General features: G+C 38.3%; 1 protein-coding gene across 2 annotated transcripts in view; it reads right to left on the reverse strand.

Moving 5' to 3' along the window:
- IPO7 (importin 7) overlaps positions 1–25,565 on the reverse strand; it is a 59,121-nt gene extending 33,556 nt beyond the window's left edge. Inside the window, exons 1-9 of one of the 2 annotated variants that reach the window (XM_007421127.4) lie at positions 25,351–25,565; positions 7,474–7,555; positions 6,271–6,424; positions 5,789–5,947; positions 4,145–4,301; positions 3,864–3,953; positions 3,047–3,141; positions 2,850–2,934; positions 609–743 (exon numbers count right to left, since the gene is read on the reverse strand). In XM_007421127.4, coding sequence (XP_007421189.1) covers positions 609–743; positions 2,850–2,934; positions 3,047–3,141; positions 3,864–3,953; positions 4,145–4,301; positions 5,789–5,947; positions 6,271–6,424; positions 7,474–7,555; positions 25,351–25,506 — 1,113 coding nt within the window. In that variant the 5' untranslated portion in view covers positions 25,507–25,565. The remainder of the gene's footprint in view (positions 1–608; positions 744–2,849; positions 2,935–3,046; positions 3,142–3,863; positions 3,954–4,144; positions 4,302–5,788; positions 5,948–6,270; positions 6,425–7,473; positions 7,556–25,350) is intronic. The other variant, XM_007421126.4, reaches the window with a different exon arrangement.
- Positions 25,566–26,074: the final 509 nt, after the last annotated feature.

Consider the following 26,074-nt stretch of genomic DNA (forward strand, 5'->3'; position numbering starts at 1 on the left):
TAAACTAAATTTGATATTGTTGCATATCTCTTTATAGAACTGAATAGTAAAATTAAACAGAATTTTGACTCAAGCTTGACTCTTGCTGACTGCATCCATCAGTTTTCTTGAAGGATTTACATAAGAGGTTTGCCATTCCTTTGTCCCTGGATGTTTTTTGTCTTCCCAATCAAGTCAACAGGCCAGGAATTCTGAGATGATCCCCCACTGAAGTACTAACCAGAGTTAACTCTGCTTCCTAGCTTCCAAGATCAGTTATGGTCTGTTGGGTGCTACCACCCCTGAACATTAATTTCATGGGCAATAATTTACACAATTCCCATAAAGTAACTGATTACTTTCCAGAGAAGCTTAATTTAACTCTATGCAAAGTTAATTTATGTGTGATTAATATAATATTAAAGCATATAGTTCCAGAAAAAGCCACATAAATATAGTTTATGTATTTTAAAAAATCCCAAAGTTATCTCAATGTTACCAAACTTAAAACTCATCAACACAATTAGCTCCACCCAAATTCTGCTACACCAGAGCTTCAGAAAAACTTTTCAAAACTTATCATTCAGCCATACAGACTTCACTCCAAAAGAACACAAAAAACAACTTACTTGAATATGGGGTTTCAGATTTTTCCAGGTAACTGCATGTGATACCCCTTGATTGATATAGTTCAAAGTCTGCTGTAGAACTCTAGGAGCCATATACTGCTTTTCTTTATACTGATACAACACTTTGAGCAAAACCTAAGAAAATGGATTGATTAGTTGTTTCTAAAGATTTAAGCTATTTTCCAAAATCTGTTAGATAGCAGCTTTCCACCCAGCTAATATAGAACTGCAGCTAACTCCTCCTTTGTGGAAATTCCCTAATAGCATAGGAATTAGTTTATTTAAACTCACAACAATCAGAAAATCCACCATACATATTGTAATTAATAAATGCACAGATGTCCTTTGTTTGTAAGGACTCTGGACATTTTTTATTCCCTTTGATAATGACTTTGTGTGCAAAAGATGCCAGGATCCAACTTTAGTAGCTCCAGATTTGGCTGGGAAAGACTCCTGTCTAAAACCAGGAGAACCATTCAACACCTACATAATCCTAAACAGGATATATGAATGTGAGAAAGTTTACTTATGCATGCTGATTTAGAGAAAACATATGATTTTGAATATGCTTGAATTATGAAATGTTTTGTGTGAGTAAGGAATTGAAGGTTGATCACCGAATATGGTAAGTTGGATGTAAAGCATGAATGAGAATAAATGGAATGTTCCAAAAGGGCTCAGCACTGAGTAGAGACTATGAATATATTATTTATGAAATTTCTGAACCACCTGAATACATGGATTCTAAGCATACAACTAAGAAACTACATAATAAATACATTAAATTACATCACAAATACAAAAGTCAGCAATAAAACAAGAATAATCGTAACAATATCCCCTTAGTCATTTAACTAAAGAATGCTTTTGCTGACATTAGTGGTGTGTTGGTTGGAAACAAGAATGTCTATGTACATTTGCATGCAGATGATCCCATATTGTTGGCTGAGTACCCACATGATTTGCAGTGAGAGATATGGAACTGAAAATCAATGTATCACAGACTGAGGTACTTATGACTGAAGAGGAAATGGAGTGAACAATTGCAAGTTATGTATAAATTATGACAAATAAAAGCATGTAGATAAATTTATGTATCTTGGCATTTATTAAAGATGGGAAAAGGGATGGAGAAATTATAAGACAGGCAAATGCTGGTTAGAAAAGTGTGTAGTATGTAATCTGTGGCAAAGAATGAAAGTTGTAAAGTGGCAGGTAGGCAGGAATCTATGTGTAATAGCATTCTCTTGCCCACTTATATGGCATGTAAGTGGACATTAGATATGTCAGGAGAAACATAAAAGTTAAATGAAGTAGGAATGAGTGACTTAAAAAATATATTCTTGGTAAAACAAGAATAGTCAGGGTCAAGAATAAATAGGTGCTGGATGAATGTGACTGAATACAAAGTAAATGACAGATATGAAAGAAACATGTTGAGATGGTTTAGTCATATTGAGAGAATGAATGAGGATCAAATTGTAAAACGCATATACAAAGAAGAGTAAATATATTAAGAGGGAGAAGACCAAAAAAGTCATGGCTGGATGGGGCTGATGAGATCCTGAAAAAGAGAGAGATGAGATGTTTAAAGAACACAGGCAACACATGGAAAGCTATATGGATATGGTAGAAACCCGAAGAGTTTATAAAAAGGTATGGAGAAAAGTATAATGAATAGTATTGGTGTGAATACATTTCAGCTATGTTTTCTTCTATTTTTCTCATTTCATGTCTTTAAATTCTTTGGTTTACTATTTCTTACTCTTTTCTGTGCTCTTTGTAATACTGCGTATCCCAAAATGAGACAGAGTGATGTATGTATGTATGTATGCACGTGAACTGTCTTATTTGGTACGAAGCAGTGCTTTATTTAGTGGAGGTGATACCTGCAGAGAAGGCAACCATGGCAGAGTATATGAAAGATATAATTGCTTGGAATGCTAGGAATTTGGCTTCAAGGAACTTGAATTTGGGTCATTATACACATCAACATTAAAATGTGTATTTTATCAACTAAAACAGACTTTAATTTTCTCAACTAAAGAACTAAACTAAATTGTGTTTTCTAGGAAGTTATAGATTCTATTTGGCAAAAAGAGAGAAAGGGAGACCACTGCTTTTATTTCAAGTGTGTTCTACTTAAGTTCAGATGATTTTTAATTTTTGAATAAACAAAAAAAGACAGTAAGGCTCAATTAATTCTCAATCAAGCTCAAGTTTTAAAGAAAAAATTCCTACCTGCTGTATGCCAACAGCAAATGCCTTTAAAAAAACTTCAGCAAATTCGTTGTATTCCTTGGAAACATTACCAGGGCTTCCATACCTATTGCAATATTAGTAAAAAAAATCCAAAATAACACTGTAATATATTATGCACACGTAACAAAAAATAACATTTAAAACACTTAGAAATTAACCTTGAGAAAAGATATTACCTTTCAAAAAGTCTGGCTAAGATATGCAGTGCCCACTTCTTACATTTCCACCATGGTAATTCAGGCCTATCATCTTCATCAACTTGAAGAGTTTCCTTTTGAAGCCAGGGTAAGATTTATATTATTAATTTGTAATGTAATATTACGCTTTTACTTTAAAGACTAATTAAACTGGGGAGGACCATCTTTTGATGGATAAGGAACATATTTAAAATTTTGGAGAGGAATGTTAGCTACAGCAAACAGAGAAATGGTGTAAATCAGCAGATCTTGTTTTGCATCTCTATAGAATAAAGATTTATTTTTGTGTGTTCTGTAGGTGTAGATTGGGGCTTCTTTAAAAAAAGCATTATTAGGATTATATTAAAGTTACAATTTATGTTTCCCATCTCAAAAATGTGGGGAAAATTGTCAGTTTTCAACAATTGGAGGGAGCCTTGCAGTTGAGAAAAGGGATGTCAGGGGCCACAGGATACCCATCCCTGATTGGGACCTGCAATGATGTTATCAGAAAATATGTTTACATTCTTACTCAACAGCAAATTTAGAATGGCAAGAAATAAAGAGAAAGAACAAAGAGGCCCACAACTTCTACTTTTACATTTTCATATGAGGTCTATTGTCCAAGGGACATGCTTATAGGAAAGCAAGAGAATCTACAAACATAATTAGAATCCCATTCCCATTCCCCACATCGCTTGCGTCATCTATAGATAAAAAATAATAGTCATGTATATATTTCTTTATATACTCAGTCATACAACCAGTTCACATACAATTTTATACATAAACCACATTGTATAAAATAAGCACTTACAGCTGGTACATCTCGGTCAACAACTGTCTTCAAAATTTCTATCCATTCTGCTAGGTTTTGCTGATTGATCAACTCCAAGGGTAATGTATACTGTTGAGAAAAAATAATGAGCAAAGCAAAAACAAGCAATGATTATAAATTAAGCAAAGATACAAACAACTTCAGAAAATCAACTCTGCATCTAATTTGTTAAATTAACCACTTTCTTAGTTATGAACTGATACAAAACTATTACAAACAGTATGTAATGATTAAAACAATTTAACTGTAAAAGGACAAACCTGAACCAGGGCATAAAATATTTTGAAGATCTGTTTTTGGATAAGGACAGACTGATCAGACGGATCAGAAAGGAGCTGGATGAAACGATCTTTCAGAACAGGCAAGAAGTGTTGCATTGCTGCTATTAATGGAGTCCTCTCTTCTGGTTTTTTGTATCTTTGAAAGATAGTTAAGAGCTGATTTTAGAAAATGAATAGTAGATCTGACACTGATTAAAAATAGGTTTCACTCTATTTCCAAAGAAAGTACTGCTTCAGAAACATATAAATCTCTACCTTGTTGATTTCTCTGCATACATATAATTATGTCATCCAGTCATTCATTCATTCATTCATTCATAAATATGTTCTTGCTGCATGTCCTTTTTTAAATGCAGGAGGGAGAAGAATAAGAAGAAAACTACATGGGCTACAACCAGGCAGTTTGCCCAATGCCCCTTTTGCAGCCCCCAGTGTAAGCACAGCCACACATTTGGGTTAATTTTTGCATTGCTTCGGGGGGTAAATTTAAGGGTGAAATGGGTACCCTAAGTTAATCTCCCACAAAACAATTTCACTTCTCTCAATTTAGAGGTGTCTTAAGGTATGAGAAACACTGGTGTAGCATTTCAGTATTATCTGCAAGCATATATATATTTTAGTAGGCATATCCAATCTAGGCTCTAAAAATCCAGATTACCAGTAGGTAGCAGCAAAGAGATACAAACAAACATATCTCTCTGTTGCCACCTAGTAGTTTGCTGAACTTTTGTAGTTCATATACAGGTAGTCCTCTGGTTATGATGGCAATTGGGACCAGAATTTTTGTCACTAAGCGCGACATCACGTGACCACATCACTTAGTGACAACGATTTTGGCAGTCTCCATTGCTGTCGTTAAGCGAGGACCGTGCAGTTTGTTAAGTGAGGACCTCACATGACTGCCTCATGGGAAGAGGTGGGAACGCAGAAGTGCTTGCCTATGCTACTGAAACCGCATCCCAGGCAAGCAGGCTGGCGGGCGAAAGCTATGGGAAAGTGGGCGGCTGCTGCGGGTGAATGCTACAGAGTAAGGCAGGCAGATAGGGGTTGCGGGAGCACACCTCAGAGTACAGGCAGGCAAGCACCACAGAATACCAGATCCTCATGCTGCGCAGGGGCTCCTTGGGAGAAAAAGCAGCAGGAGCAACTTGCGACCTCCTGCCAGCTTCCCCATTGACTTTGCTTGTGGGAAGCCAACAGGGAAGGTCATAAATGGCAATCACGTGACCATGGGACGCTGCAACTATCATAATTGCAAGCCAGTTGCCAAGCACCCGAATCGCAAATATGCGACTACAGGGATGTTGTGACGGCCGCAACTTCAAGGACCAGTCGTAAGTCCCCCTCATTCAGTACTGTCATAACTTCAATCATTGAACGAGTAGTCACTGAGCGAGGACTACTTGTATTGCACGTTTATGTCTAATACTGTGGAAAGACATTCGTTATGAAAAAGTCCTTTCTCTTGTGCCTCAATAGGAAAACAGACGGACCTTCAAAACCAGTCTTAGATTCCATTTCATATTTTATTCAGATTATATCATACAACTCTATGTATAAAAAATAGCAATGTGAATTACAAGTAAAGCACACCATATATCTACACAACACATAAGAACTTACTCATAGTTCTTCACAAGTTGATAAAGACAGAGGAGGATTCCAAGCCAACAGGCACTATTATCAGACTGGAGATAAAATCCAATTTTCTCTACAACAGCAGTCCAACGAGTGGGATAATCATGCTTGATAATGTGATGAATGCAAGTAGTAAGCTGTACTCTGGAACAGATAAGATATTTTACAAATAATACTGCTATTTGGAGTTTCTACACATTAATAGATTAATGTCTTGAAGTAGAACTAAATATAGTGTGAGGATTTGAGAAGTTGGCTTAAATGTCAGTATTTCTTCAGGGAAACAAAGGTAACCTCATCCCTTCTGTCTCATAAAAATTACACTGTGTAATGCTCATATATTTCTCTACCCCAACATAAATTTAAGAGCATAGTATCAGTATTATACTTCCTAGTAAAACTGAAAATAATCCAGTTAAGAATTAATTTGGAACAAACATACTTTCTGACCATAACTCTAAATGTACCTGATCAGTTCAGGAGAATGAATAATGGCTTCTACAATATTCTCTCGAATACAGTGTCTATCTTCTTCTGGTATTGAGTAAGGTGGATTATCCCCTGGAGTAATTCCCCGGTCAGGCCAATACTGGGTTATCATATTCTTCAAGTAGATAACACCTGTCAGATAACAATATTAAAATGCCCTAAAACTGTATTATGATGTATCTGTAGTAATCTAATACACACAATAATTAGCTCATAACCAATATACAAGCAAGAATATGAAACTTAAATGGGATATAATGAGAGCATCTGATCACAAATCCCAAGGGCACACACATTATTTTATTATTAAACTGTCATGCTTGTTTAGAAAGAATATCAAGCTTTATGACTGGGATACCTACCCAGGTATGTATGGAACCTATCAGTACAACTAATATTAACTTTTGGGGACTGGAATTAAGCTGAAGGGGACTGAGATGCCAAAACTTCTTGATAAGAGAAAATATGCAAAACATGTTATATATTTCAAGATATCTAATTCATAAATTCAAAGCAAGGTTTTAGTAAGAATAATTTAATTACAACAAATGTCCAGAATTCACTCTTCCAATATATGCAAAAATATTGCACACAATATTGACTGCAGCCATAACACCAGTCTTTGTGAAAATTACTTTAGTTCAGTTTACTTCTCAAAGGAACCACAATGTAGTATTTCCCTTAAACACATCAGCTGACAATATTTATATCTAAATGCATAAGACATGCATTGCTTGACTGGATACCTGATTATGTTCAGTGTTACTGATATTCAACTAGTGAGATTAGTAATGTATGTTTCTCAGAGATAATAGCTTGAAAAGTTTACTGTTATTTCCAAAACCATCTTTTTTATCAATAAACACTTTTATGTCTTTTTCAAAATGTGGAATTGCAAAGAAAGATGAGATGAACTCTTAACCTAACTATAAATATACAAGTTGTCATGTCATAAATTCTGAGGAATGCTTTTGTGCAAAAGTAATCATGTCCACTCTAGAAAACTATTTTAAGCACAAGGACTATTTTCCCGACCCAGATTTCAGAGACTATCCTGTTCCTGTTTATATAGTATTACCCCACATTAAAATCTATTTTCCATTATATCATTTTGCTACTCATAACCACTTATTAATAGTGCTATATATTTATACTATAAAAAGTGATGAACCAGTACTTGCCTGCCTGTCTCACTGGTAAATCCAGTTGCTCTGACATAGTGATCTGAAGGAGAGTTGAAACGAAGTTCACTGATTTATGAGCCTATAAGCAAAATGTACAAAATAGTTAGATATTTAAAATTTTAGAAAGCATTACAAATAAAGTGTTTTTTAAAACTTTTTAGGATCCATATTTTTAGCTAAAAGTTAATCATTAGCTTAGACAACCATCCAGTGCCTATTAGCAGCTGATGCATTTTCCCATCTTTTTTGCTTTCTGTCCAAGACTTTGCCCATTTCATAGCTGAGATCGCATTCCATTCCTCTCACAACATTGTATATCTCAGTCAGATAACTGTCAGCAGAGCATTGCTTTTTATGCTACTCAGGCAGTGGAAAACATCCTTGTCTTAGAATTGATTTAAGGGTGCCTATTTAAGAAAACAAAAGGGGGGGGCATTGTTTCCTGTTTATCCTTCACTATATTCACAATCAGGAGGGTCAATATGACACAAGTGTAGAGTTTTTTCCACCTTTTCAATGAATGTTCTAATCCTAACAGCCACTGTGAGAATGGGCTTAAAAGTGCTGTCATGTTGCCATGCTAACCACAAATAAAATATGTACCAATGAATGTAAAGTAAGGGAGCCCAAAATATGAATATTTGCCAAACAGCTGCCCATGAAGTATGTTTCTTTTCAACTCCGATAAGTCTCATTTGGAGAGCACAAAGTTGAAGAAGACTAGTATAAAATGTGTCAGCACTTTAAAAGAAGCCATCCGATTACTTCATGAAAAATCAAGCTATATTACACATCACAGAATGAGTTGCTCTCATGCTGAACTAAAGCTTCCTTTTCATACTTATATCCAGCTATGAAAGGTAAGAAAAGTCAACATAAAAGGGCAGCAAAAGGAATGAGGTTTTCTATACCTCTCACCACCTGTTCATATCCCAAAACAAGAAAACCTGGAAAAATACAGTCTCCCACATAGTCCACTCAGAATGCACAGCCCCAAAATGGTGCTGCCCTTTTGCTTCCCTTATGAGGTGATATGGGCCTGATACAGCAAGGTCACAAGGTTGCCCCTGAGAGTCTCTGGTGCTATGTGGAGAAACTTTCAGAAGGATCAATTAGCCAATTCAGTAAGTCCAGCTCTGCCAATCCCTCAATGAAAGTGTTGGATGATATTCAAGCCTCTGACTCTGCCAGCCTCTGTTCCCTTTAATGCCTAGGCTGGCTACCTCTCTGAAATGAGTCCACCAGCAGCTGCAAGCAGCACAGAGCTCATGATTAGTGTCTCAGCACTGCTGATGGTCTCATTCCCTCATGGGGAACATGACAGTGAAGTGAGAAGATGGTACATCCTCTGGCACAGCCCTAGCTGTTGGAGCAAGTTGCCATCTGTGGGTCTGCTGCCATGGAATCTTTTTGAGTTCCAAAACTAAAACAAAACAAAGATAAATTAAAAGATAAAATTTAAAAATGTTAATGAAGCAATCCTGATTGTGTGCAACTGGTAGTCCCAGCAAGTTTACACACTCTCCAAAGCATAATGGAACAATCTCTTTTCACAGGAAGCTACATCAGAACTTTTTCCAACTCAAATAAGTGGAAGGGAGATATCCCACTATAGAAGGCCCTGGTTCTTCTGTAGGAAACTGGAAGATTAGCTTTCTATCACTTAAAGTAGAAATACGGGGAAAGGCAGACTTAACAGAGTGTGCAAAGTATCATACAATATCCTTAATATCATATGCTAGCCAAATAACAAGGCTGATGTGTATTACAGTCCTACATGGAGAGGGAGATGGCCAGATGTTCAAGCTGGTTTACGCTGATGAACAAGAGATACTATTGATCATGTATGATAAATGCTGGATAAATAAAAAAGCCAAAAATACCAAAAAGAAGTCATTATGTGCTTAATTGATTACACAAAGACTTTCAGTTGTGTTGACCATATCAAACTGTGGAAAGGAAAATGGGAATCCCAGAACACCTAACTGACTTCATCAGAAACCTATATACAGGATAGGAAGCCACATCAAGATGGAACATGGCTAAAGAGACTAGCTCCAGATTGGCAAAGAAATGAGACAAAGCTGTATACTCTCTCCTTATTTATTCAACCAATATGCTGAATATATATTATGGGAGGCTGGATTGGAAGAAGATGAGTGTGGGTTTAGAATTGGAGGACAAAAGATCAATAACATGTGCTATGTTGATTTTATAGTTTGATAGCTGAAAATGAACAGAAAGGTCTAGTTATGAAAGTCATGGAGCACAGTGAAAAAAGAAGCTAAGGTAAAGCATAAAGAAGACCAAACCAATGGCAACAGGTATAGCAACCAGCCTTAGAATTGACAATGAAGATATTGAAGGGATGGATGCTTCTGCCTTTTAAGATCAATTATCAACAGTAAAGGGCCAGCAGTCAAGTAACATGCTAGATCTTGACAAGGAGCAATGAAGGTCTTGGAAAAGAGATTCAGATACCTTTGTAGGTATGTCTACAAAGATCAGAATTGTGCAGGCAGTTGTTTTTCCTGTGACACTCTTTGGAAGTGAAAGCTGGACTCTGAAGAAGCAGAACAGTACTGATACTTTTAAATTTTGGTACTGGAGAAGCTCCTGATAATACCATGGATAGCCAAGAAAATTAGCAAATGGATCATACAACAAATCAATCCAGAATTCTCACTCTAGGCCCAAATGACCTGGCTCAAATTATCTTATTTTAGATACATTAACTGAACACCTAGCTCTCTTAAAAAGTTTATAACACTATGAAAGGTGGAAGGAAAGAGGAAGAAGAGGACAATCAGCAGCAAGGTAGGATCTGATTACAGCAGCCAAGAGTGCATTGTTGGAAATCTGAAGGACCAGGCTAGGGACAGATCAATCCTGGAGGTTTATCTATGTGGTTGCTAAGAGTCGACACCAAGTGGATGGCACATAATCAGTCAATCAATCAATAAGGGGAGACATGACTTTCAACTACTCTGTAACACTACTCTATTTAGCTGATACTGACCTCAGGCCTACTTCTAATATACCTCCTGCATTACTAATTAAGGGCTACTACAATTTTATGTACTTATGCTTTCTGCTTTACAAGGATCCCTGTATTGCCCTGTATTACTAAATATAATATTCTTTGGAGAATATCTATTGTTCTTTTATGTATTATGGCAAGTTGACTGTTTTAAAGGAGGGACTCCAGTTAAAGCAGATAGTTCAGAGAGAGTTTAACATATAGAAGAGGTAGTTTTAAAGGATTCTGGTACAGTTTGTGACTTTCAGTTAGCTCTTATAAAATATTCAACCACTACCCAGATTTTGGTCTAAGAGATCATTATTGCTTCTAGCATTTCCTCCCTTCTTTTATTACATGCACATATAAATCAGCAAAACCCAATCTAACGTAAACATGATTTTCTAAACAGGAATTATTGTGCCATCCTACCTTTTAAAATTACCTTCAATAAATGTATTAAGAAATTACAGCCATTCACTATAAAGTGAGAACCTTCTCCAGACAAAGCTGAGTCATTTTAGCAGCTATTATACATTCAAGTTGTTTAGACATAATATACTACTCAGCAGTGACTCATTTTTATGTCACAGTCAATATAAAGTAACCTAGAAAGAAACAGGCATGACATAAAGAGAAATCTATTCCACAGAGTGCCTGATAGCATAATCTAATTTGGTTCAAATATATGGTGTCATTATACCATTCATACAACTTTGACAAAAAGATGGATTACTAATCTTGAAGTAATTCTTTTATTCTTTTTGACTGAGGATTCATTCATCATCAGATATATATTGTTAGATTTTTGTTATAAATCCACTTATTTAGAAATTATTTCTGATTTCATGTCTGAATAAAGAATTACTCTCTGCCAATATGCTGCTTTATTCAAGACGAGCAATGATTATAATTGGCAGCACTGCTCTTCTAAAACAAGTAATTAAAGAATGTAAAGTGTTAGGGAATATATACAACATTAATGCTATGTCCATGAGTTCAATTCAATATATATTTATATATTGTATAAGTTCCATGTATACAAAGTTTAAGTTATAAAATGCTAATTACCTACATTTTCAATCACAGGAAGTTTCATAACCACAAGCATATCACAATCTTATACATAAAGATGTTATGTATCAGTTTAAAAAGCAGAAAACTAGGACAGGGGAAGAAAACTGGCTAGCCCCTTAGAGGCCTGGCACTGCTGCCCTGAACCACCAGCCTCCTGGACTTTTTCCTTCATCTTTTGTAACTGTGTATTTAGGCTTTTAATTGTATATTTATTTATTGTTTTTAATGAGTTGTGAGCCGCCCAGAGTCCCCATTGGGGGGAGATGGGCGGGGACGAATTTAATAAATAAATAAGTAAATAAGGAAGGCTGAGATATCCTCCCTCTATTTGTGCATGCTTCCCCCCCCCCACACACTGTACGGTTTATTTTCATGATTTGCTTTAAGAAAGAAAAATGAATATTGTGGTTTACCTCTAGCATAACCCAACGTTCATCAGAACACAATCCATTTGCCAGGATGAGTCTACTAGCTTGCCTTGTATAAACATGACATAAACTAGGGCTGTGCAAAATATTCCAAGCTCAGCTAGTTTCAGTGTTCTGAGCTTGGAACAAAAGTCCCTTGAATTCCAAAACGTCCCAAAGTAGGGTATCAGGTTATTTCAATTGCTCCAACATCCCACTTTGGCCTTTTAAAATTCCTCCAGCCACTGAGAGTACATTGACCAAAAGAAAAATAAAAACAGGTCACATCCCTGGTGATATTAGAGGGGAGGAAACAGAGGGAGTCAGCAAGAGCAGCTAAAACATGCATTCAGAGATTAAGAACCATTTCAGACTTAAGTGAAAGACTGACAAGTAGGTAAGCAGCTAAGTTTATTGCTACTAATTATTTTTTTTTTTGGTATGGGAAAGTTTGAGTTCAATGTAACATTGTTGTCTTTATATTCACTGTGTGTTGTGCATTATCAAGCAGTCTGCCAAATGCAAAATTGGGCACTGTACATGTACATTAAAAACAAGCCTCAACCAAAACCAGAAAAGTGTTTCTCCATTATATTGTTCCTGAATATGTTGAAATGATTTATTGCTTCTTTGCTGGGGTGTTCTGAGGATGTTTATGAAGGCAGAGTTTACCAAAAAAAAAGTATGTTTAACTGTTGCTTCTATTGCGTGATTCAGATTTTTTTTTAAACAAATCAACCCTTTGATCAAATACTTTTTTCCGGCTGGGTGACAAGACATATTCAGCATAGACGACCAACCCACTTTTTGTGACTCTAACATGAAAAACAAGGGAGCAAGGGGCTTGTTTCAAGGGCTTTTTAAAATTCCTTATGACAGAACATGCAAAATATTTCAAGTACTGTTCCACTGGAACAGAAGACACTCAAAATGTTACAACAGAACATTCCAAGTGTGGCCATTTTGTTCCATGTGTGGAAATAAAATTTCATGGTTGTTTTGTGCATGCTCCAATACATTTCAATTTAGCTAAACTTATTTATTTGCTAGATTTATATGGTTGCCAACCTCACAAAAGAGACTCTGGTAAGCTAACAAATAAAAACATCCAGACAATAAAAGATGCAATAAATAAACACGTAAAACAAAAGAAAAATGGCCACCAAGGATAAACCAATCAACAACAAATACATTTAACTCAAGGGCTCAACCTCTCTCAACCTTCGTGCCTAACAGCAAAGCCAGGTCTTAAAGCCCAGCAAGATTGTGGTTAATTTAATACTGGGAGGGATGGTGTCCCAGAGAAGCACAACTATAGAAAAGGCATGCTTCCTGGGTCCTGTGAGGTGACTTTCTAATCAACGGGGCCTGACACATGACTCTTCTGCCAAATCTGATTGGAGAGAGATAACTGAAGAGTGATCCCTCAAGTAATCCAGCTCCATGCCATGAAGGGCTTTATAGGTGACAACCAGCCCCCTGAATAGCACCTGGAATCCAACTGGATGCCAGTGCAACTTGTGACACAAAGGTGTAATATGTTTGTATCATGGCACACCTATAATTGCTTGTTACTCCATTCTGGACCGACTGCAGCTTCTGGATGTTCTTCAAGGGCAATGCCATGTAGGCCATATTGCAGTACTCCACTTGTGAGATTACCAAAGCATGAGTAACCATGCATAGCGCTGCCTGATCCTGGAAAGGGTGTCATTGGTATACAACACAAGAGTTGGACAAAAGGCTTCCTGGCCATACCTGCCACTTGTTCTTTAAACAGAAGCGCCAAGTCCAGGAGGAACCCCAAACTGTGCACTGATTCTAACTAGACAGTGTGACCCCATCCAGAACTAGAGATGAAAAATCACTGGATCTAGCAGGCGAAAAACCCAGAGCCACTCAGTCTTGCTCAGGTTGAACTGAAGCCTGTTCTTCCCCATCCAGCCTCCACACACCAAGACAGAACCTCCACAGCATAATTTGGTCAGCCCAGGGCAGAGATGTACAACTGGATATCATCAGCATACTGATGATACATCATTCCTATGCTGTTGAATGATCTCACTCAATGCTTCATGTAGATGTTCAAGAGGATTGGGAAAGCGCTGAGCCCCAAGGAACCACACAAAACAGAGAACATGGGCTCAATTTCTCGACTTCCCATCAACACTGACTGGAACCAACCCCGGAGGAAGGAGAACCAGCACAGGACTATACCCCCAACTCCTAACCCCTGGAGCTGATCCAGAAAGATACCATGATTGATGGTACTGAAAGCTGCTGAGAGATCAAGGAGAACCAGGATGACCACACCACACCCATCCTACTCCTGCCAGAGATCACCCCAAGCATGATCAATGCCTTTTCAGACCTATGAACCTGAAACCCAACTGAAAGGGGTCCAGATAATCTACTTCTCCCAGGGCTCTCTGAAGCTACAGCACAACTGCCTTCTCAACAATCTTCCCTATAGGGAGACAGGACCAAAATTTTCTAAAATGGTGGGTTCCTTGAAGAGGGGGTGGACCACTGCCTCCTTAAGCATCAGTGGGACTACCTCCCCTCTCAAGGATGCATTCACTACTACCAAAACCCAATCACACTTCACTTCCCAGGACCTTTACTAACCAGGAGAATCAAATACACAGGTGGCTGAGCTCACAGCCCTGAAAACCCTCTCCAATTTCTCAGGATCAAACTCAGCCCATATAACACCACCAGACTGGGCTCCAGTCAACTCCATGGTACTTGCATCAAGGCCAGAGTCAAACTGGAAACAATCCTGAGCAATTTTATTGACAGATGCCCAGTGTATTCCTCATAGCAGCCCTGTAAATGAGTTTCCTGCTTCACCTTCTCAAATAGGGACCAGGTCACTTAAAACAGCTGCCAGATGGCTCTCTGCAGACGCAGTAAGGGTAGAAAAGTACTAGCACCTTGCCACCCTTACTGCCATGAGGTAAGCCCTAGTAGCAGCTCTAGTTCATGTTTGGCTGGGTCCACTCCTTGCTGACTTCCAATGGTGCTCTGAGTTTCTTTTAGCCTGCTTCATCTTCCTTGGTTCCACTGTAAACCAGGGGGAGCTCCAGGATCCACAACACAAGAAAAGCTGCACAGGCACAATTTTATCTAAGGCCCCAGCCACCCTCTCATTCCAAGCAACAACCAATGTCTCAGACTGTGCACCAAACTTGCAAGTTCTCTCTGAAACCAAATAGGGTCCATCAGGTGCCTGGGGTGGACAGCATGAATAGATCCTGACTCCCTAAAGCAGGAAGCAGTGCTGAAATATTCCAAGACGTAATTTAGTTAGAAGTAATTTGACCATTACAGGGGAGTGCTGACAATCTCCCCCAACTCCAGATCACACCACAAGAAAGCCAGATTCACGTGTGACCACTGTTATCCACTGAGCCCTTGATGATCTGGGGTTGAGTCTATGGCTCACATGGTGGTGTTGAACTCCTGAGCTATCAACCCTGCTCCCAGAGAAAGCAATTTGAAATCCCCAAGACAATAAGTCTCAGGAACTCCAATGCCAAGCTGTCCACACAGTCAAGAAACTTAGGCAGGGAGAATGCTATACAGCAGGGAGGCTGATACAGTAGCAACATTCCCAACTGATCCCTAGAGCCCAACTTAATAAACAGGGTCTCACATCTAGTTACCTGTGGGGCAATGCCTCTGAACAACCCCAGTGTGTTCCAATTGACCACATCTACTCTATAACCCCTATCCTGGGGTCTCAGCTAATTCTACACCCAAAATACAGGTGAGCATATCTCTGAAAGAGAAATTGCCCCTCCAAGGCTCAGTAATAAATGTCAAGTAAGCCTTCTCATCTACAATCAGATCACAGAGGAGGGAGGCCTAATTACAGACTGACCTAGCACTTAAGAGCGCAAGGGGATAGAACGCAACACCAGTACCAAGTACAGGGGGGCCAGAAAGTGGCACTACCCCTGACTTCCACCAAATCTCATCAATGATCACCATATCAATGTTCCTGCCTGCCCTTAGCCCCCCTGAATTCCCCTCCCAACTGCTGATCGCCTCCTCCTTGCTGTTCCCCTCAATAAACATACACTCTGGCACCAAGGATGGGGGCAAGGACCAGTAGGTCATTTCTACCCTGACACTCAACAGCTATCCCCCATCACACTCCCCCATCCCCTATACAGACATACATATAGAACATCCTTCCCCCAGCCAGCTATAATTCAGCTACCAAGGGATGCCTACTTCTAACCATCAAGGGTAAGGAAAGGGTATCTTCTCTCCTTCCCCCTGGCTCTCACCTAGGATGATATCCAAACAGCTTCATATATGATTCCACTCACCTCCCTCAATCCATTCCCATCCATCCAAGGATACATAGTCCATCAGCCAAACCACTCCTCCAGATAGAAAATGGAAAGTCCCCAAAGCTACACATACAGCCCAACACACCAAAGACTGAACCTCCATCCAGGGCCCAACGGTCACACTGCAATACAAGATGGCCTCTAAGCCACAGCAAAGGGCTGTATAGCAGCTGCAGGGTTCAGGCCAGTCCCACCCTGTTACCAACAGCCCACTCCTGCTCCCACCATGTATCTTTATTTACTAAATGTTAACATTGTTCAGTTAGAATTAGACTGCAATGACTTCAAAAGGCAAAAAGAAAGCCTATATTAATAAGTGTTATCTTTCCTGATACTTGCTACTTGAAAGCCTGGCAGAATTTCTCTCTCCCTCCCTCTTATACCAGAGAGAGTCAAAGTGGATCAGTCTTAAGTTTCTTCCTCATTACCTCCTGTCTTCCAGGCTAAGCTCATGTTTTTGTAATGGCTTTTGTGTTCCTTCTTCAAGGCCATCTCTAGATTCCTTTACAATACTAATACTTGATATACCAATACTTGGAATGTTAGGATCTCATATTGCAAAATTATTCACATATGAATATAACATTAGATTAACTGCATATTTACATATGAATCCTGTTTTTCCTTACTTAAGTTATCTGGTTTCTTTCTCAGCATGCCTTTCTCAGCTAAGAGCCAAGGGATCTCAGAAACCCTTTCAAGAGCCATTTGTATTTAAAAGAGTTGATTTCACCAATTCTCCACTGCCAGGATTTTATGGCTATGTTTTCAGAGTTTACTCGAACAGTTGTATTAAATCTGTATTAGATCACTGCAATTCATAAGCAGTTATAAATAATAACCACAGAGAAACTGCATATTATTATTGTACTGCAGAATAAGTTATGGGCAGAAAATTATTCATAAATGACAAATTGCCATAATAGCCAGTTTTGAAGCTATGTATGTTCTGAGAGTGAGAATAACATTTGCTTTCTCATTCTAGACCTCTGTTCTATGAATTAAACATCGTAATCTAGAGAAGATCTGTACTTTTCAGGAATTAAACATTGCTAATTGAATCCCAGAGAAAAGCAGCATTCCTTCAAGAAAGATATCCAGATGACCTGTAGGAAAACAAATAGATTACCTTCAAAGAACTGAAATGTACAGCCACTGAGAGGGAAATGTTTCACACATCATGTAATCACAGTGACATTTTTAGCTTCTACTTCCCTCACTAAAGCAGATTCCCCCACTTCACACTGTTGTCAAATTCCACCAGCAACTTTTCCCATCTATATTCATTGCTCATGTAATCATCCGTGCTGTAATACCACCTACCATGTATTATTACTTGCCCGTTATTCATCTTACAACTTTCTCCTCAATGCTGTAATCATGCCAGCTTGTTTCTCCACCAATACTTAAATATTTTCCATCCTATTTTACTTCTCCTTGTACTATTATTATTATTATTATTATATTATTATTATTATTATTCTATGTATCTCATAACTGGCCTACTCTTCCTTTGTCAGTCTATCCTTCTTAAATTGCTAATGAAAACTCTATTGTTCCACAGTATCACCAATAATCATGACACTAAACGTCATACTAAAATACAACACATTCTACACGTTTGCTGTCTTTTTCCATTCAAGTTCATATTTACTTGAATTGCAAGACCAAAAAGCAGACACCACACATCTGCTTTTTCTCTAGATTGAACTCTCTTAATTTTATGAAATTTACCATGAAACAGATTTTACTATATGCACATACATGAAAATATGTACAGTATATGCACATAGAGGCCTACTTGTAACACCAACTGTTTCAGTAGAAAACAGTATTTTGTTGCTTGAATGTAAGCACCTTATTAAGAAAAAAGTACGATCATATTCATATGTAGTACCAAGTCCTCCTTTTCCAAAATCTGGATTTTTAGACCACAATATGCATAGATGCAGCACTCTTAGTTCTTTTTCTCTCATTCTTTCCCAAATGTTAAATAAGGAAGCAACAATTAACCACTCCTTTCTGTTGCATTAGAATCTGAGATAACAATTAATTGCTCCTAAATGTGCCAGGATTAAAAATCAGTTTTAAACTATGTTTTGAAGTTGGCTTATACAAACTGATTTGACAGTAACTAATCAAAGTTCCCAGTTTACACACAATGGGAAACTGGGTGATTAACTCTGAATTCCTACTTGATTTTCCCACTTGCACAAAAGGAAAAATGAAGTAGGGAAAGAAGAAACTATACACAGTTACCTACTTTTAGCAAATAATCTGCCTTATTTAAGCCAAGATTTTTTACTCAGAAGTGTGTTTGTTAAGCAGCCATAGGAATAAATGTTGGTGCTCGTGAAATATTACACCTCTAAATATATTTATAGGAAGTAAATTCAGTTGACAGTGAGGCATGCTCCATACTACCCATCAAGTCATGAGCTAATTCAAAACAGGTCTATAGAAGAGGCTGCAAAATCCATAGTTCAGAAAAGTTAAAAGCTGTAATAATCACACAATTGTATCAGCATTTTAAAATAAAATTACTTATGCTGCAATATTATTTATTTAATTCAATTTAAGCACCACCCAACTCCAACTAACTCCGGGTGGTTCACAACCTAATACCATAAAAACTGATACAAACCAAAAACAAGAAGGGATTTGCATACAACAGACAAAAACAACAGATACACTCAATAAGGGGCCCCATCCATCTCAATCCAAGGGCTGGGAGAACAACCATATCTTCAAGGCTTTACAGAAGGCTTATGCTTACTCAAGAGAATGGGTTATTGTATATTTCTAAACACATAGATCACATTATTATATCATATACAGACAGTTGTTCACATTACAATAATATGGATTCCCCTAACAAACTTTATGTAAGAATCATCAATGACCTGTGTAAATATTTATCTACTAATTTGCACTCCAAATGTAGCATGCATCAAAGGAGGGGAGATCTATTTAACTCATCAAACTGGACCATCCAGTTCACACAATCTCAAGCAACATCCCTCCCCCTCTAGAACCCATTACATTGCAACATCCCACCCTACTATGTCAACTGGCATTCATTTCCTTGACTTACCAAAGCATGGGACACTTCCTGTTATTTCTGCTGTCATCTTTCCTAGACAGAGGAAAGCTCATGGCAAATAAGCCACTCTAGAAGCTGCCCTACTTATCTACACCTATACTTACTTACATAATTTGACTAGCACCAAATTTTAGATGCTTTCACTTGGTGAAAATTCTCCTTCCTGGGCCCTTCTGGAATATTCATTTTTAACATATTTAAATAATTGAACTGTTTGGGAGTTCAAAATATAATCTGCTCTATCCTGTTACTATCATGGATATATGTATGTTCCTGTTTCTATGCTTATTAGCTGCTCAGATTTGAAAATGGGCGGACATATACATTCGCATAAATAAACACAAAAGCTGTGGTATCTTATTTCTGGAAAAATGCATTTTAATCCTTTTTCTCATACTAAATTAATGCTATGAGGTAATCCAGATCTCAGTACTTATTAAAAAAGAGTTTTATGGAAGATCTGGATGTATGCTGGGATCTTTACATTAGATCACATAGTAGATAATATCAATGAGTTTTAATCATTTTCTAGGTTAAAAGAAAAATACCGTTTGTCAGTTACCACTCACTGGCAGTATTTACAGTTAGAACATTTACTGACATCTGAATTTGGAGATTGTCAGCCTGAGAAACACTTAAGTTATTAGATGAGAGAGACCAAAATGCCCACAATAATTCTTTATAAATACCTGTTACCAATACATTGATTTGATATGCAAACTTTAAAGAATGAATGGAATAAAGAACTGGATTTTTTTTCTAAATAATGGAAAACATTTTCATCCCAATATTAAAAATTTAATTGGATCTTAGATTAGTTTATACAATAAAAAATTATATTTCAGACTTAGTGGACCCCACTATGTTTGTACAGAAAAGGAACAAGTAAATTATTGTTATGTTGGAGATGCAACAAATAACACTTCATTAAAACCTAGCTTTTTGCAACGTCTTAATGTTATGTTGTTAAATATTTTTGGATGCGTACATTCTTTTGAACTACAGTGCATAGAAATTGACAGCTAGACAATGGAAATGGATTCTACATGCCCTCATTGTTTCCAAGAGATTAGTTCTTCAGCATTGGAAAGACAAATGTACGACCTCAATTACCCCACGGATTGAAGATCTGATGTTACTTGCATCCTACAAATGAGTTGCCTATAAACGTAGATTATGCATGGACAATTACAACAAAATATAGTGTGTGAAAGAAAATTCATTTGCTTCAGTGAATGTTGTAAATAAACAAGGTGGGGAAAGCAAGCTGAGCATGGCTTCTAGAATTCTTTCTAACCCCTTAATAGCTCTGCTCTACATCACATGGCTATGAGGGAGTAGGGAAGGAGGCTTAGAATGAACTGATCAATGTAAGGATGCAGTGGGGAATTTAATTTATATACAGCATCAAATGGATCAAGCCCGTTTTTAATGTGATTTTTTCCCCTCAGCTTCTCTGCCATACCAAATTTGGCCCCATTCTGTTCAGTTTTCAGTGTTTCCAATATTCTGTTGAGTTGGAAAGAATAAAATAAGAATTTAGAATGAATGCAAAATATAACAAAAATGAAAAATTAGATAAGTATGAGTAGCTCTGTAATCAAAAAATTAAAAGTACTGAAAATTCTTTGTAACTTTATTCAGAAAAGGCAGTCTGTAAGAGTATATATGTACAACTGCAGTTATACTGTTACTCTTATTATTCAAAACCTATCATGTTCCCTGTATTTAAAAAAAAGCATTATAACATATTTTATTTACATGACCTGGCTATGGCAAATAATCTAATTAACAGTTCTAAGACTGCATCAGCAACTCGTATCTTCATGGTCCAGGTCTTCCTTTAAATTGTATACCATTTGTTTGCTGTATCTCTCATGTCACTACAGGATGTTCTGATCTCTATATATCTATGTATAGCAAAGACAGTATTTTTTCCATGGAAAAGGAAAATGATTTCTGAGTTTATCAAGAAAACCAGAATCCAACTCAGTTATTGAACATACAGTATAAAAAAAAAAAAAAACAGCCACAGTCAAAGGGTTATTTTTCTTTTGTGTGCTATTATCTTCTAGTACATAGCATTCCTTAATGTGTGAATACAGAATAGCAACCACCTGGCTTTATTGCAGTTTTGCTTTATCACGTGCAAGAATAACCTAAAAAATTCAAAAAGAGCACCAAAATAATATCAATTACTGCAAAGATAAGCATTTTCTAGCCTTCATTAACACAGAGACTTTCTCCAGATGCATCATTGCAGGACAGCATCAGGTTGGGGAAGGCATGTTTATTATAATAGTACAATGCCATAAAATATTAACATAATATTCTATATATTATCTAATAAAAAAGTGTGAAGAATCAACGAAAGCAAATCTTCCTAACCCACCTCTTTTGCACATCTGTGGCAACATCACAAAAATATTAATCACAAATAACTTGTTAAAAGAAAGACACTTATCTATAATCTTTTTAAAGGCATTGTCAAGACAAGAGTTCTGAACAGAATCATATTTGAAGGACCTTATTTAATACTCTCCCTCCACCAAAGAGCTCACACAATAGTTCATGAGGTAAAAATTTGCTGCTTGGTTTTATGGCAGTGCATCCCACAATGTGCTTTCTTAATAAGCAGAATATCACCTGTAAAATAGCATATAACCTGATAGGATGTTTCACTGCAAAAAGTACAGAACATTAGTCACATCTGGATATCATGGCAAGCCAGAATTGTAAAAAACATTTGGCTTACTCATGAATGAGAATGCACTTGTCAATCACTTGTATTGCTGCCAGTGGGTACATAAAACAGTTTCATCCACTGGTTGTGTGGCATTAGGTACAAACAGGAATTTTGGCTTCTCTCTTAAGAAACCAGAATCACATGCCATGATTTGTTTTGTAACCGTTTGCTTCAAACTGTTAGAAGAGAAATACATACAAATTCCTGATTCATACATGTTAGAAAATAAGGGAACCTGTTGCCTCCCAGATGTTGCTGAACTACAAGTTCCATCAGCCCCAGCAATTTTGGCCAACAGTAAGAGGTACTTGGAATTAGGAGTTCATTAACATGTGGAGGGTCACAAGTTCCCCTATATTAAACAAAAGCTTGGACAATCAGCTGGTTAGGTGGCAGGAGGAGCCAAATGGGACCAATCCAGTAGACTACACCAGTATGTTGTTTAAGTAAGCCAACTTTCTTTACCAATCATTTTCTCAATATCCCAATATCTCAATGTTCTCAATATTTCTGATGTAGCAATGTTACTTCACTATTCTACCAGATTTTTTTTCTCATGAAAGTTCAAGCTGCACTTTTTTGGTATTTACAGTAAGCATGATTATAATCTGTAAATAATAACATGGAGCTTTTATATATATAGAAACCTGTCAATTATTTTTAAATACAAAAAGTATATTAGTATATTTGTACAAAACTATAACTCAGTATATTTTAATCAGAGCTAAAGAAGATTGGCTTTAGGCAACAAAATGTGGTTTTCATGAACTGCATTAATTTTAAAACAGATCTATAACTTTTTTCAATCCATCTTCTTTACTTCAGTTTCAGCACCACAGGCTTCATACATAGGTTGACAAGTTGAGGTTCCCCTCCAGATTTTTCAATTAACATATTTCCTTTGTATTTCTACACTGATCTCACTTTCAGAGGTCAAAAACAATTGGTAGCTAAGTTAACTTACTGAGATAGTGTGATCATTCTATATTTCTGTTTCCAGAAGTAGCACAGAGCGATAACCCGTTTCACAGACAAAACACCATAATCTCTTCCAAACCATGAGTGCAGCTGAGCCCAAAGAAGTATAGTACATTATCTAAGAACCATAATTGACCTTCCCATTATTTGCTATATAGACAAGCTACAATCAATAAAACACTGCCACCACCAACCTCACCTCAAGCCTCAATCATTCACACCAGTCCAAGTCAAAACATCATTCAGCCATTCATCAAAATGCATATGGAAGGAAAGATGGCTCATTTGACTTAATCTGATCAAATTTCACACATTAAATCTTAAGATTGGTGCAAATTCAGCAGTACAATACTTATAATAAAGAATTACACATAACTTGTGTAAATAAACAGGACTTGAAAGCTCCTTCATACTTCACCCAAGCTTTTTTTCCTGCTTTAATCTTTACCCCAGCTGCTGTTTTATGTGTGTCGCTTATTTTTCTGTTTTTTCTGCTTTTATATTTTTCCTTTAATACTCTTAGACTCCCAGAGTCATGAACTTGAGATGGGTCGCCATATAAATTGCAATACAGGTAGTCCCCAGTTTAATGAGTTCCATTCCCAAGCTCTGTCCTTAAGTTGAATTTGTATGTAAGCCGGAACAGTATTATTGTATAATGCTGTATAAGTAGTATTCTGTAATGAACTCAAACCATTGTGTATTTAACTCAAATCATTGTGTATTTAACTCGAATTTTGCTACAATAGGTTCCATTCTTAACTATGGGTTGTCCTTCAACTGGGCATTCTTAACCCAGGGACTATAAAGTATCCGTTTCAGATAGCTTGGATATCCCAGCTATAATTATATGTTGAAAGATACAGATTAGAAAACAGCAAAAACGTGAAAGGCGTAAGATGTAATTCTTTAGAGAAAGCTAGGCACTTAATTCAGTATCCTTATACCAAATACAGACTGATTCTTCATACTTGTGTGGCTTTCCATGGTATTATAATAATGATGTAAGTTGCATGTTGCCTGGCTGCTTCAGAACTGCAAAATGTTGAAAACAGACATGATTTAAAACAGGATTCCAGTTTTAATACTGTATAAGTAAAGATGACATTCATATTATCTCCATAAGAACAGCATATCTTGCTTTTGTTCATCTGTTTCCTAATTAGCTGATTATATTTCAAATTTTAATTGAAAAGTTAGGCATAAAAATGTGAAACTATAAAGTTGGATTCAAATGCACCTTTTCATTCCCAAACATGCACAATGACGATGACTTCTCGAATCAAAGTCTGTGCTGCGCCATTAGTGAAAATGAATACAGAACAATTTAAATCTGAAAGGTGAGACCACCCATCTCCTTTTTCCCGCCGCTAAATTTAACCTTAAACAGCAAAGTTTGCGTCCATATAAGGAAGAAGGACACTCTTGCCTCCTGCACTGGAATCCTTCTACTGCCAGTTTCAGAAAGGATCCGTCTGAAATTCTCTCGGTACCATTAGCAAGCCACTCCGGCTCCAGCCCACAAGGCATGGCAGAAGGCGGGCACGGGCCGGGCACTGACGAGCTTCCCCAGATGTGGACAGAGCTGCCACGTGCCCCAGGACAATGCTGGAGGGAGCGGGAAAGGGCCTGACAGTAAGCTCGATCGCGGGCGAGGCCTTCTTCCCTTCCGCCCAGCCCGCACTTCGCCACACGGCCTGGCTCCCTCGCCCGTCCACGCTCCTGCCGCCGCCTCCTTTCCTCTTCCTGCCCACGTTTCGCTCTGGGAAAGGCGGCTCCGTGAGGCCCGCGCCTGGGCCTCTCTCCTCGCCCCCAAGTGCGTGTGCACGTGCGTAAATGGCAGGGCGACCGGACGACAATCTGGCCCAAGTTTAAGTCCCGAGTCTGGCTCCTCTCAAGGCTGGAGGTGACCTCCCATGTACCACTGAGGGATCTCCCCTCCTCGGAGCCCATTCCCCTCCGTCACCCGCTTCTCCTAACTCCTCCCCGTCCTTACCTCCAGCCCAGGGAGACATTCGGGGTTCACACGCTCGATTTTCCCCTCTCGCTCGCGCCTAGACCCAACTCGGGGCCCGACGGTGTCCCCGACTTGCACCCCCTCCCGGCCTTGTCGCCAGGACGGCTTCTGCTGGCATGCCGCGCTCCCGGGCCGCGCCGCGCCTCCTCCGCCGCCTTCTCACCTCGTTCAGCTGCCTCTCGGCGGTCTCCCGCAGCGTGGAGTCCATCGTGCCCCGCAGGGCCTCAATGATGGTGTTGGGGTCCATGACCGTGTGGTCGAGGCCGAGACGGGCAACGCGGACGAGATCTGGGGCAGCAGCGCCGCTCGATGCGCACATGGACCCGCCGCTCTACAGCGGCAGCCGGCGGCGCGAAAGGAGGAGAGAAGCGCCAAGGCCCCGGATAGAGCTACTCGCCACCTCTGCGAGGCCGACGCCTTCCGCTCCGCTCTTGCCGCCTTTGACGGGCATCACGGGAATTGTAGTTCTTCTGGAGGGCGGGAGAAGACGAAAGCGGCCTCAAATGCCATCTTTTCCTGCTAGATCCCCCTGCAAATAGGACCAATATATTAGAGGTGGACGCGGGGAGGGAGGGAAGGTTCCATCGACACCAATTACAAATTGGCTACAGTATTCAGAAGAAGGGGAAAAAAAGGAAATCGCAATAACATCTACATATTGGGACAAATGGTATTCTCACTGATCGCATATGATGTACGTGCAGTTTCCTTTTATTTTTTCGCACAAGGCTCGTGGGGAGAAATGTCTAGGAGAGGGCAGAGTAGTGGGAAGAACGTGTCTTTTCCCTCCCTCTCACTCGTTCCCTGTTCTGTAGTTTATTTGCTTAACTACTGTACTAATAGAGTAAAAGAGCAAAGGAAAAGTGATGATATGAACTGTCCCCTCA

This window comes from Python bivittatus, unplaced genomic scaffold, assembly GCF_059951505.1.
Source record: "Python bivittatus isolate LINGU-HERP-01145 unplaced genomic scaffold, Pbiv_v1 ctg000480_np1212, whole genome shotgun sequence".
Taxonomy (NCBI): Eukaryota; Metazoa; Chordata; class Lepidosauria; order Squamata; family Pythonidae; genus Python; species Python bivittatus.